The 14,782-nt window shown below is 28.7% G+C and overlaps 2 protein-coding genes and 1 pseudogene across 2 annotated transcripts; 1 reads left to right on the forward strand and 2 right to left on the reverse strand.

Moving 5' to 3' along the window:
* Positions 1 to 366: 366 nt before the first annotated feature.
* LOC132938467 (uncharacterized) lies at positions 367 to 3,580 on the reverse strand. Its single transcript, XM_061005320.1, has 6 exons — positions 3,114 to 3,580; positions 2,770 to 2,994; positions 1,884 to 2,042; positions 1,526 to 1,628; positions 1,311 to 1,463; positions 367 to 1,166 (listed from the first exon to the last, which is right to left on the reverse strand). Exons 1-6 carry the CDS (start codon positions 3,345 to 3,347, stop codon positions 709 to 711), a joined length of 1,332 nt encoding a protein of 443 aa, XP_060861303.1. The 5' UTR covers positions 3,348 to 3,580; the 3' UTR covers positions 367 to 708.
* Positions 3,581 to 8,890: 5,310 nt separating this feature from the next.
* Positions 8,891 to 10,139, forward strand: LOC132938786 (trimethylguanosine synthase-like; annotated as a pseudogene).
* A 346-nt stretch (positions 10,140 to 10,485) lies between these two features.
* Positions 10,486 to 14,659, reverse strand: LOC132938350 (holocytochrome c-type synthase-like). Its single transcript, XM_061005133.1, has 5 exons — positions 14,440 to 14,659; positions 14,120 to 14,359; positions 11,586 to 11,708; positions 11,115 to 11,519; positions 10,486 to 11,039 (listed from the first exon to the last, which is right to left on the reverse strand). Exons 2-5 carry the CDS (start codon positions 14,339 to 14,341, stop codon positions 10,950 to 10,952), a joined length of 840 nt encoding a protein of 279 aa, XP_060861116.1. The 5' UTR covers positions 14,342 to 14,359; positions 14,440 to 14,659; the 3' UTR covers positions 10,486 to 10,949.
* Positions 14,660 to 14,782: the final 123 nt, after the last annotated feature.

The raw sequence follows: 14,782 nt of genomic DNA on the forward strand, positions 1-14,782 counted from the left end.
TATTAATCGTCAAAACATATGTCATTAAATAGGAAAAATGTGAAAATATGCACTTAAAAATATACATTAACCACATTAACTAGTGTAACGAGTTAAAAGGCAAATTTTTTCGTACTTGATAGTAGGTATAGGTATAAATCAAGGATAGCTTGTTTGAGCCCAATTAGTGAATGAGACAATGAACAATGAGTTCATTATCAATAAGCGGTGACTAATGCCTACATTTAATGCTGTCTAGTGTCCAAAAACATTGTTAAAACAAATCATGTTTTTAAATATGACTTATGTAACTAGTTCACAACAATCAAATCATATATACTAATTTAGTTATTAATTTATATCCTGATAGTGTACCAATAAATCTGATGAAAACTATATTTTATTATTAAGGTACTTAAAATAGCAATATAAAATAAAATCTTATTATAGTATAAAACTTGTATAATACAATATTATAATGTATACATAGTATACAAATTACATGGTGGTAAATAATGTGAAAACAATTTTAAAATAGTGTTTTGATGGAAACTCCAATATCCTATTACAAAAAAAATATATAGGTGCATCATTGTACACCATGTACGTAATAAATATACAAAAATTAATTTTAATTAAAATACAACATAATAATCCAAAACGGAAAATATTTATAAATTATAAAATAGATCATAATATATCATATTATATTACTTTGAAAATGGCGGATCACATAGACAATGTTCTATGTCTAGGTGCTTTTTTTATAAGATCTTTGAAATCTTTACTATCAACACTGTCTATCTCTTTATTCTTTAGCATTGCTATTAAATTACTTTCTTTTGCATAGTTGATTTTGAATTTATCATCATGTGTGGATCGAGTATTTTCAGTTGGACTTGGATGACATAAATTGATATTGAAATTAACATTTGGAAATGCAGGGATTTGAGGTGTTGTATGTTGGGCTGATGTTGTTGGATGAAAACTATTGTTAATTCTTTTATTTGTTGTATATTGGTCATTGTTGGTTGGTTCTGCACCAATTTTTGCACCACCATATCCAAATAAGTATTTTGTGCTTAAACCTCGACCAACTAACAATGAGCACGATAAAAATACTGTGTGGATGATTACAACAATAACGATAGGAATCAAAATTATTTGAGCCCAAAATGGTATATCCTCTAAAAATAATAGTAATAATATTTTTATTAACACAGAAGTCTATACATAAACTCAAAATCAAAAAATCTTTGTGAAAATTCCAGTTCTCATGAATCAAATAAAATATAAATAGAAAATATATGATGAAATGCAATTTTTCTTACTTAAAACCGATTTATTGAACAGATATATAGATTCTCCTAAGGCTTCTATCGGCTTCATCAACATTTTACTGACCATTTCAGCTAATATATCAGTCATGGCGATAGAATATTTAGGATCCAAAAAAATTGCTTCTTTGTGCTTTTTGCACTGATCTAGAGAAATAAATATAAAAATACAATTTAATTAGAATAACATGAAAATTAAAAGATATTACCTAAATTGTTGGATTGAAACCAAGAAAAAGTAGTCCAGCCTGTCTTTTTGCGACACTCAGTAGGCATGTACTCCAATTGAATACTGCGATTTATTTCAGCTTTCTATAATTACATAACAATATAAAAACACTCTAAACTATACAATCATTAATAAAGTTGTTACAATGATCATTGGTATTCTAATATTTTAATAATTATAAAAGTAGATATTTTTTTAGGTCCACTATTAATTTAGCACAGTAAATGTCTTAATGTAAGAAATTTAATGTAATCATAAATCATCATTTGTAGTAATTGCACTATGAGTCCATGAGCAATAAAAAACATTTGAAATAAATAAAAATATGGGTTTCTTACCATGTACATGGTATACCAGGTTGAAGCAAATCCAAGTGCAAAAATAATAAATAGAACAAATGTTAGACTGAAAATATAATTAATTTTTTTAAAAATAATATACAGTATAACAATTGAAATACAACCAACTGAAATCCAATACGGCGCGTCTTGCTTAAACTGAAACAATGATTATAGTTTGATATTAAGTAAAGTATTACCCAGCATACAAGTATTTAATAAAATTCTAAATGATATTTAATGGTTAATTATACTAGGTACAGCATGAAGGTGCAAATACAAACAAGTAATATAACAGCAGGTAACACCTTTTTTAAAATGTATTTATAAAAATAGAAACCTATACCTACATATATTTATGCATAATTAAGGTAGGTAGCTGATAAATGAGAAAAAAATATAAATATATATTATATGAATAACATTAGTGAGAAGGTTAAATATGTGGTAATTTTTTTATACCTATATAAAAAAAATAGTTTAGCTTTAACCCTCATTTGATTTAATGCCAGAGTATTTGAGAAGGGTTACATTACAATATTAGAGACAAAGTATGGAACATTTTTTGGCATAAAACTATTAAATGAAAATAGATATAAAAAGATATTTTATTCCCTTATTGTCTATACTATTAAAATACATATCAATAAATCATTTACCAAAAATTGACAATCTACTAGAATCTAGTACCTAACTAGATTACCTACTAATCAATAATCACAAAAATGTTTTCAAGGATGTTTTCTATACTTATTAAAAAGTATTTATAATGACATTAAGTTGTTTGCTTACTAATTGCTTTATTAGTACCTACCTAATTATCTACTACAAAATATTCAAATTAATAGTAACTAATTAAATAATAATATAAATGACAATTAGATACCTGATCGTATATTTTTAAACGACTGTTTCCGTGGCCATTTTCTTCAGTAGAGTTAATTTCCACTGGAGTAAATAGGCCGTTTAAAATTCGATCAACTTCTGTGTAATCTACATCCCTTTTATTGGCCATGTTTTTCAACAACTCTAAATCTTGAACACTGAGGGTCACTGATGTGTATAACTTCAGCTCTTTGTTTTCGTCATTGTTTGACACTTGATCAATGTTCTAAAAAAGAGCCACAAAATCAAATAGAATACAACACTGTTCACGAGCAATTCTTTAGAGTATATTATGTACGGATAAATAATAAATATTTATTTATTTATTTAAATATACACACTTACAGATAGTCCAGTGTTTATTAACAGTATGTTGATGAATCTTGAAAGAAAGACTGTACAACGTTCATTTTGAACGGGTTCATTAGCCATTGTTTTTGGTGTAGGAATTTTCATTGATTTCGACGACCTATCGTAGTTGAGCATATCCAACGGATCGACAAAGTCGTCTTCAGAACATTTTAGGGTATACTCACTAGATAAACACAAAACCAAAACGGTGATAGAAATAACTCTCATTGTAATTTGTAATACCTTTACGCGCTAATAATAATAATAACGATAATTTTATAATTTTGCTACAAAACCGTATTATAATGAAGGAACGACACGACCCATAATTATTAACTACCAAACTAGTAACTAACTAACTAATAAGTAGCTATTGACTATTGAGTAATTTCAAAATAATAATATACTGGTTATGTGACAAAACAAACTGACAATGACATTGTCTCTAGATAAATATTGGATTTCCTCCATTATAGTCCTTATATTATTTATTATTTAATCCTCAAAATTGATAATAATCATAGATGTATATATATACACAGTTCTAAATATCTATGATAATAATTCCCGCCGTTATTTAAATAACAATCATAAGATATATAAATAAAAATTTGTAATGATTGTACATTTGTACTTGGATATAAGTATTGGTTATAAGTGTTATAACTAATTTATAAGCAGTATTACATAATATGTATATTAGTAAATAATGCATATTGTTATTTTATTATCGTTTGACATAATTTATAACACTGAACACTATTATAATATTAAAGTTCGAATTTGTAGGCATTCGCGTTTTTATTATATTGGTCTAAGACGAAGTTACATCAGCTATATGCCATTTTATTATTATACTTACAATAAAATGCATGCAGTTTTGTTTTGCTTTTTAAGTTATAATTTTTTGAAATACTTTTTTGTGATTTTTTTTCTTTTGATTAAGTATACTTGCAAGATTTTTAGTACCTTGTATAATCTGATTAAATAAATCCGGCACGCAACCAATACAATCTATTCTATTAATTTAATAATACCCACACAAAACGGAACAATTACTTAAACAAGCTCCATGTAAAATAGGTTGTCGGCAAATTGGAAGCGTTGGTATTGAATATAGAAATGTTGGGTTTTAAACGCTTGAAACTGTATCTGCGAAGATTTAATAACTTTAATTCAAGGAATCCTGGAAGATATGACATCAGAAGAGATGGTCTATTTAAAATTCACGCCCATTGGTTTTTGTTGATGTCGAAAAAAAAATTATAATATAGGTAAGTAGATAATCAATAACAAAAAAATCCACTCTGTACTACTACCATTATAATATTATTAATTAGTTTATTTGCATATTTGTATCTACGTATTTGGTATTTAATTTAATTGCGCCTGTACTCTATGCCTTTGGATAAAACCTTTTATTGAAATATGATTACAAATAAATTATTAAATAAAGAATAATATTTTGTTTTTATAATTACAAAATGTGTAGGTTAAATTTAATTAGGTTTACATAATATAATTTACACATATTATAATTATAATATGTGAGCAATAATTCCGCATGCTGGTTGACATTTTTTATGTATAATATTAGGTATATTATATATTAGCATAGTAGGGTACTATAAAGAATATAGGTAGGTACCTATAAAGTAGCACTGTAGCTGGACACTTCACTTATACTTTCAATATAGATGATATTTGTTCAAAATACCTACCTATTTTGGTTCTTATTATAGACATTTGAAATGTGCTATAGATTTTTTCGATTCATAGTTAATGTAAGCTAGTACCTATTTGTTTCATTGTTTGCAAGTAAAAAACTTGGATATAGGCACGAGGTATTCCTCATAAATTATTCGATTTGAGTATGTATTAGGTACTCTAATTACAATAATATTCACATCTTTTATATATGACTGTACATTTGTTCATAAATCTATGAATTATTATAGTACCTATCGCATTAATATTTAATACAATGATACATTCTAGCCTTACACTTTTACGGTTAAAATATTAATACTGGCTAAATGCGGGCCGCGGTTGTTGGGTTGTCATTATTATTAAATCGTGCGTGCATGGCGACCGCCACCTATATCATTATTTATTTACGTAATTTTGACATTATTGTTATTATTTTTACGCCGCGCATAAACCCGCTGCAGATATTGAAACTACGAACGAAACTGTGCCATCACGAACATACAAATTTAAACACAGTTATGCCGTATAGTGAATCCGTATCTATGAATCGGAATATTCCGAAACCAAAAGGCTCTCCGAAATGGAGAAGACCTAAGCCGTCCGCCGACAAGACTCGTTTTACAGAAAAGCCGAATTTTACTGAGCCAACACAAACATACAAATTGTCTTCGCTAAACACAGTTATGCCGTATAGTGGATCCGTATCTATGAATCAGGATATTCCGAAACCAAAAGGCTCTCCGAAATGGAGAAGACCCAAGCCGTCCGCCGACAAGACTCGTTTTACAGAAAAGCCGAATTTTACTGAGCCAACACAAACATACGAATTGTCTTCGCTAAACACAGTTATACCGTATAGTGGATCCGTATCTATGAATCAGGATATTCCGAAAGCGAAAGGTTCTCCGAAATGGAGAAGACCCAAGCCGTCCGACGACAAGACTCGTTTTTTGGAAAAGCCGAATTTTACTGAGCCAACACAAACATACAAATTGTCTTCGCTAAACACAGTTATGCCGTATAGTGGATCCGTATCTATGAATCAGGATATTCCGAAACCAAAAGGCTCTCCGAAATGGAGAAGACCCAAGCCGTCCGCCGACAAGACTCGTTTTACAGAAAAGCCGAATTTTACTGAGCCAACACAAACATACAAATTGTCTTCGCTAAACACAGTTATGCCGTATAGTGGATCCGTATCTATGAATCAGGATATTCCGAAAGCGAAAGGTTCTCCGAAATGGAGAAGACCCAAGCCGTCCGACGACAAGACTCGTTTTTTGGAAAAGCCGAATTTTACTTCGCGTACCGGAAAACTGGTCGATGTGTTGTACGGGCGCCGTCACTGCAACCCCAGAGACGACATAACTCTGCTGTGCACTTACTTCGAAGCAAATAAAAGGTACTTACATATTATTCTTAACAGGAATGTTGGAAACAATTTTTATTATTTTCAACACCTTATGTGTCAGGGGTGACTCCAGAGATTTGTATTGGTTGGGCTAAGTCATAACTTTCAGAAAACTATAATATGTTTATTTTTACAAAAATGTACAATTTTTTAGAAATATGATCTTGGGGGATTACGGCCCCTGATACGTATAATTTGATCGGTTGAGTAAACAGATATTTTTTAATTGAGGAGAGATTTATTCAAGCAATTGATACAAGTTCTTAAAATAAAATAATCAGGTAGAAATTATGTTAATAGACATTTATTTAAAGTAATGGTTTTTTTTTTTGGAAAAGTTTGGAATTTGGAGGTGAGCTTCTCCTTGACTCTTTCCCCGCAGAACTACACTTCTAATTTACATCTATTTTGCAGTTTTAAATATTTTGTCGTGAGTTATCTGCATAGTTAGCTGTACCTATACTAGCGGCTTTTAAAATAATAAAAATATTTTGTTCTACATTTTTATAGGCACGAAAGACTTCCAAAGGGGTCGAAATCATTTGTAAAAAATGAAACCTCTAATGTTACCTTCTATTCAGATAAACGCAAACGTCGTACTACTAATATTGAAAACGAACCAAGCTACATGTTGTAAGTAATATTTATAATTAATTTTGTTTAAATAATTTTAATTGAATAAAATGACTTTAAAAATAATGATGTAGGTATACGATTTTACAATACAGCAATATTAAGTATGAAAACATGCTAAAATGACTATTCGATCATTTTTAAAAATAGTTTTTCTTTTCAAAACTGTATACATTTTTACCGTTTATCATAATTTATAATATAATATTATGTTGATTATTGATGCATTAACGAGTATAATATGGACTATGATTATTATTGCCAAATAAATCTATACTCAGACCAAAATTTAATAGGTACATTAATTGTGTATAGGTATTGTCTAAGGCGGAATCGTATGGGATCAACCAAATGTTCCGCTTTACAGAATAAAACCGAACAATTTTGGATTATTAAATTCGATTCTAAATTGTATATAATGTACTATTATTATTCCTTTTACATAATTATAGTTTATAATATTTATAATTTTAATTTTAAATGTAGGTATTGATTAATTTTTAATTGTTGCAGACTTTTTCAAATGTTCAAAGTTTTCATTCATATTTCGATAAGTTGATATTTTTCATTCAATTATAAACTTTTTTTTTGGCATTTTGATGTTTGAAAGAAACGTAACTATGTACAAAATAAACTGTTCGATGTAAAATTGTTAGTGCACAACAGCACAACTGTTTTTTCACAGCTACGAAAAATTTTATTATAAAAATAGATAGTACTATATGGTATAGGTAACTATATAATTTTCGGCTTTTGTTACACCCGCGCGTATCGTGTTTCCAGTTTACTTATGCACATAGGCGCAAATTGACTAAAGTTTTTGGGGGGACTCAAGCCCCCCTCCCCATAGGCCTTATTGCTTAATACCACAGAATATAAAAATTAGTACTAATTACTAGATTTTGAACTGGGGGACTTGACCGACATTAGGAGGGACTAAGTCCCCCACAAGCCCCCCTCTATTTGCGCCAATGCAAGGTTTTTACTATTACGGGACCTACAAAATCGTTCGGTTTTCAACTTTTAGAAAGGATCTGTTTTTTTTGGGTTCGACGTGCAGAATTTGAAGTTATAGGAACACACGCCGGGACCAAAGAAGAATTCCTGATTCGATAGTTCATAGATATTCGTTTTATTCAGGGTTCGCTTTAGACAATTGTACTATAATATAATATTATATACCTACCGTTATTTTCAAACTAAATACTTACCTAGTTTATCACGTATATTAAGTTGAGTTGTATATTAGTTATGAAGTTAACAGTCTGTTATATGAATCCATAAACCAATCAAATGAGATTTGTATTTAGTTTATATAAATTAAAAATAATATTATGGAAAAGCCGAAAGTAATTGGCATTTTTAACAGTATTTATTAAATATTACTTTATAAAACAAGTACCTGCATGGCTGTATAGTATCTTACTGATGGATGATTTATTGTTTTTTTTGTTACAGACAACAGTACAATAAACCCTCGGCAAAAATTAATGCTGTTCTTAAAGATCTAGGTTTTGTGTGTAATAGTGATAAAATGTATACATTTTATCCATCACAGATAAACTATTATAAAGACTCTCAAAAGCATATTACCAGATATGGTCAGAAAAGTTATATTGCACCAAAACCAAAAGTAAATATATGTTTTGTTTATTTACTAAAATATATTAGTGATAGAAAAATTAAGACTGGTGGGTGTTTAGGTAACTAATTTTAACAATTTTTTTTATACAATAAAAATAGAAGTTTGGGACAAATTTAATATTTTAATTTGTAAGTTATTTAGTTATGAGTTTGATAATTTATATTAATACTACATATTTATAAGTGTATAGTTTATCTGATTTCAAGTAGAAATCAAAATATCAATAATTACAAAATATCAAAAACAATAATATTTCACCAATACTTATAGTACTCACTGTAATTTATAATTATTTATTTAAACATCAAAATATAAGCATACATTTTATCTAACAATTTTTAAATATTATGTTTTTATTTTAGAATTCAATAGGTAGTTCTGATGGATATAATCAAAACGGAAGACATCAAAAGCCAATTCGCTCTAAAACATACTCGGAAAATAATCGTTACAACAAAAACTACAAAATTGAAGTATGAAACATATTTAAATTAATATTACTTTTAAAATTTTTCTTTTTAGTTAGCTCTTGAGTATAATTTCAAAATTTTAATTCCATTTGTTGTGCAAATAATTAATCATCAACTATTTTATAGCTGAAATTTAATACACATTACGTTGTACAATAGTTATTGTAAAATTCATAATATTTAGAACTTAAATATTTAAAGTTAAATAAATTTAGTTATTTATATGTATATGTTAGAATCATCATCAAAATTCAATAATTAAGAAGACTTACTCAAATCAATTGAATTGCCAAAAAAACACCACTAATCTTCATCAAGATAAACAGTTGCCTATTAAATACTGGTTAATGAGGCACTTGTTATTTACAAATTTTGATCGCGGTATTCTTTTGGACACAGGTAATTCAACTATTTTCTGTTTAAATCTTATGTTTTTAAACATTGTTTTATATTTACAGAGAGCTTCTATTCGGTCTGTCGGAGGTATTAAGTTATCATATAGCAAAGCGTTGTAAAAATAACATAGTGTTGGATCCTTTTTGTGGAGCTGGTGGTAATATTATACAGCTAGCAAAAACATGCAAACGAGGTATTATTATAACAATGTTACATAATATTTAACTTAAAAATTAAAATATATTAAAATAAAGATTTAAAAAAAACTATTTTTGTTTAGTTATAGCATGTGATATTGATCCAGATAAGATAAGATTAGCACGGCATAATGCTGAGATATATGGTGTTGCTCATAAAATTGATTTTGTAGTTGGTGACTTTTTTCAAATTTACCCAAAGTTAAAAGCAGATGTAGTATTTATGTCACCACCATGGGGTGGACCAGGATATTCAATTGAAAAAAGCTACAGTTTAACGTCTATGTGTGACAATTATTTCGGGGGAGGTTTTGGTATTTTTGATATTGTTAAAACTATTGCGCCTAATATTGCATTTCATATGCCGAAAACCACAAATATATTAGAAGTAAGGCACATGATGTATGGTGTTCAATATAATCTAACCTTTATACTATAATTTTTCAGTGTATGTGGTTGGCAAATGATTTTGGTAAAGTGGAAATTCAGCAGAATATTATTAATGGTAGACTGAATTCAATCACAGCATTCTATGGAGACTTTCACTCAAGTAACTGACAGTTGTCGGCGACTTTTGAAAATATTCTTTGCAGTTTTTGATTAATTGTGTTTGATGATTAGAATAAAGTTATTTCCAAATTATTTCATTATTTTAACGAGTATTTTATTGTAACAAATTAATATAATTGTGCAACCATCATATATTTATTGATATATTATAAATATATAAAATGTATACACTGCTAATACGACAAAATTTTATGTTAAAAAACTATAGAAAATTAAAAATTATACCAGAGGTTGACATAATTTATACCAATTTATGATTTTTAGTAACTAAATGTATTATTTTAATTGTCTCGTCAAGATAATAAATTTAAATAGATTTAGGTTACAAAATAAATGTTCCTATTCCAACTATTTTATTTTATTAAATATTAAAAAAAAAAAAATGTCAACTGAAAAGTAGTGTATTGTGAGAAGATGAATTTATAGAATATAAATGTTAACTATTTTAATATAATATTTTTTTAACTCATTGATATAAAATAAAATTATACATATTAAAACAATACAATTGCTGCAATTTAAAACTAAGTTTTATAGTTTATTGACTATTACATAAAACAAAGTTAACTCTGCGTATGTATACATTTCATTAAAAATATTTAATCAATAAAATCATTGAATTGAAAAAATAATATAATAACAAAATACCTAAATATAATGTATTTGTAGTGCTAAAAAATACTATACTTACTAGTTTAGTTTTTATCTTGGTATCTTTTAAGGATTGAAATAGTTAACTTTTAATCAAGGAAACCTACTATACACTATACAATAAAAAAAAAAATGAATAATTTATATTCACACTTTATCATCGCTTCTTAATTCTTCCATTTTATTTGCAATATTTCTTTCCATTTCAGCTTCATATCGCCATCTCCAATAAGCTGCCTAAAATTGAAATGTTCAAGTTAAATTATAAAGATATAAAGTTTTTTTTTAAATTTTGATTAAAAATATATTTACTTTTGAACGATCCCACAACGCACCAAATGAATCTAAGGCTGGCCTTACATCCAAAACAGCCACTTGATATTTATTTGGTGAATTATCTGTACTGTAATAATCAATAACATATCGTACTTCTTTACCACAACGGTCTACTATCCAATCATGTCTATCAAAAGGTAGTTCATATCCCATCCAATTTCGTATTTTTGCTCTTGGAGAAAAATGTTTAGCTTTACCCCCAAAGCTTTTCAACTTTGGATTCATACATTCACTTGCGTGGAAAGCTTCCCATTTAAGTACCTCTCGCCAAGCAAGCTCATTGTTGATGTTGTGTATTTTAATTATAACATCCATATCTTTTGGTGATAAATCATCGTCTTTCCAACGCCACCCTTTTCGTAACATTGCATTCCAAAACATCTAAACGATTTTCAAACAGTTTTTAGTAAAAAATATTGTATTCTATAATTTTATTATTCGTTTTACTTGAGCTGACGGATAAACCCAAAAGTCACCCTCTCCTTCTGACTTAGGTATAGTAGATACTTCTCGTTCTGTTGGTAATAGAAATGGTTGATCCGGTGCTGGTTTTTGATTTGGAGGTGGCATCTATGAGTATAATACATAAATTATATAAAGATTTAATAATTGGTTTTAAGTTATTAGGTATGATGAATGGTGATGGTTTATGAATCCATCAGAATATTAATTTAATCACAGTCAACATTTTTTAGGTTAGATTAAGTACTGACAACCACTGTCGGACTGGCTCGAAAAGACCCAGTCCGCGATTTAGAAAAAAGGGCCTCCAACAGGCAAATGTTTTTATTAGCCCAGAAAAAAAGGTCGCTTCGCTCGCAATCCAATAATCATGTACATAGACAATTTTTTTTTCAATTCAATTGCCATCTTGCATAATATTTATCATACAGCCATATAGGCACAAATAACTAAATACGTACCTAACTAAAATTCAATCATTCGATATAGTAACTGGTTTAACTAGAATTTATATTGAGCATATTCTCAAAAGTTATGACATTTTCTGCAGGTTCTAAGTAAATTGGTGACAAGATACCCATCAAACTGTTTTTATTATCAGACAGGGGAAATCCCATCTATCCAGACATCTAACCCCCAAATTATGCCACTGGGGGGCAGCCCTATACTGGCTACACCACCTGTGACATCAAACATTATAAAGAAAAACACCGATTCGAATTGTGTCATATTGTGCACGAGTACAATAATTATCCAAAATATACCTAAATAATTCAGTGATAATGCGAAGACCAAGTCATACGCATAAGCTCGTATGAATTTAATATAATATTATTTAATAGTCACAACAATTTTACACTATTTAAAATCAATGGTACATATAACATATTTGTATATAGACACTATTAAATTCATAGAATGATAATAATAATGTCATTATTTTAATAATTATTGAAAACTTCTCAAGATTGTAAACAAAAATGTTTCCCGATTTGAAAAAAAAAATTTATTTCATATTTCTATTTACTTTAAACGAATAATAATAATATTAATAGGTACAAAATCAAGGGCCACGTCCGCAATTGCGGACTAGCGGTCCGGACCAGTCACTCTGCTGACAACTGACAAGTATCCACAACTGAGAGTACAATTGATGTAATAGTTTTTAATAGCTAACAAAAAGAACAAATGGCGATTAAAAATAATTTCCTATATAATATCTAAGCTGAAAATAACGTCTATAGACAAATAGTAGATGAACGAAAAATTTAACTATAAATAGATATATTTACTATAAGCCAGGCAGTCTGTTTTGTATTTTTATAAATAAAAGTTAATCTCTCTCTCAAACAAAACTAAAATTAAGTCATTTTAATATTATAGGCAAATAAGTACTAGGCAAAGTAGATTATTGAGCAATATGTACATTTAGGCAATTATAATACAGTCCGATTTTAATGGATATGTCAAAATTATATATTTGTCGGGCTATAAAGAATCAAGGCTGGGCATTAACGAGTTAAAAAGTTAATTTAATTTTAACTTTTTAACTTAACTTGTTACTTTTGGCTTTTCATTAACTTTTAACTGTTAACTTACTAAATTTCTTTCTTAATTAGCGTGAAATTAACGAGTTAATTTTTCATTTTAAGAAGTAAGTTAAGTTAATTTATTTTGTTTTTAATTTTATAATTTTTCACTATTTCAGTCTATTTTTTTTTCATGTCAAAAAATATGTATCTTAAATTGTTTAAAGTTAAAAAATTATATAATTCAAATCTAACTTATATGGAAATACTGTAAGAAGTATTAACACTATATCCTATAATTGAGTTTTGGGTTGGAAAAAAATTAAGTACGCTAGCGTTGTATAAACAAATTAATTTTTTTTAACTTAATAAAAACTTAACAAAAAGTGTGTATTAACTTTTAACTTAACTGAGTTAACCTAGAGTTAAAATAACTTTTAACTTTTTGTTATTGCTGCATATTAACTTAACTTAACTGAGTTAAAAAAAAATCATTAACTTGCCCAGCCTTCAAAATATCACAGGAAAAGTATGTAAAATCCTGTCAGGAAAAATAGTATTTTAATGTATCGCCCCAAAATACCAGGTTAAGTATACTATATACTTATATGCTGTTTTAAAAGAGAACAATCGCTTTTTGTGCATAGTGAATGATGTGATAGGTACGCTAAAAATCAAGTGACCACACTAAAACTGGGTCGTTGATTGGAGAATCGCAGTACTGACGAAAATTGGCCGGTGGACTGATAATTGAATTATTCTCTTTTGAGATGGACTCTAGACCGGGTTATGTATCACATCGCCCGTAAAATATATTTATTAAACATTAGGTAGATATGTAATAGATACTTTGACACTTTTACATTAATGAAGCTAAGTAAGGGAGTTGCATTATTTAACGTTTGTGGATTCAATGGATTACAATGATTACCCATTTTATTATACCTATCCAAATTCAGCATACCACACTTTGTCATATAATATGTTTACCATATTTAGCGGATTAATGTCATCTGGGTTTCCTGCCACAGCACATCCAGTGGCTTTCTTATCGTCTGTTTTGACGTGCATTGGACATTCCGGTGGTGGGCTCATGCCAGCTGTGTTGGTTAGGCCGTGTGGATTTTTAGGCGCTTCATTGTTGTTAGTTTCGTTCTGTGGAATGAACGCCTGCACCACAAGTTTTTGAGCTCCAGAAACCGTATTTCCCATAGCTACTCGTCAAAAAATCTAAAAGACGCAACGTCAAAGTAAAAAAATACCTACGTGATACATATGTAATATCTAACTAAAACAACATATTTACTCACTCGTACTCGATGATGGGTAAGACAATTTTGGGAATTCAAAATCGTAATTTTCAGATCAGAAATATATTCACATCTTCAGTGAAGTGTCTGAAATCGGGGGTTGCACGTCGTGGTCCAAAATATTAGGAATTCAGATTTCGAATAATTCGGAACAGAAATTAATAATTATTCCTATTTCTTAGATGTAATTTTTCCTCGGAGAAAATTTTCTAACCTATATCACGTCTTCTTCCTCCGTTGGGGATGTTATCAGCTCGTATCCGCGCGTCTGATTGATAATCATCATGGAAAAGTGATTGATACGTTATCTCATAACAATTATAATCACTAACGTTTTGTTTAT

Source organism: Metopolophium dirhodum, chromosome 2 (assembly GCF_019925205.1).
Source record: "Metopolophium dirhodum isolate CAU chromosome 2, ASM1992520v1, whole genome shotgun sequence".
Lineage (NCBI taxonomy): Eukaryota > Metazoa > Arthropoda > Insecta > Hemiptera > Aphididae > Metopolophium > Metopolophium dirhodum.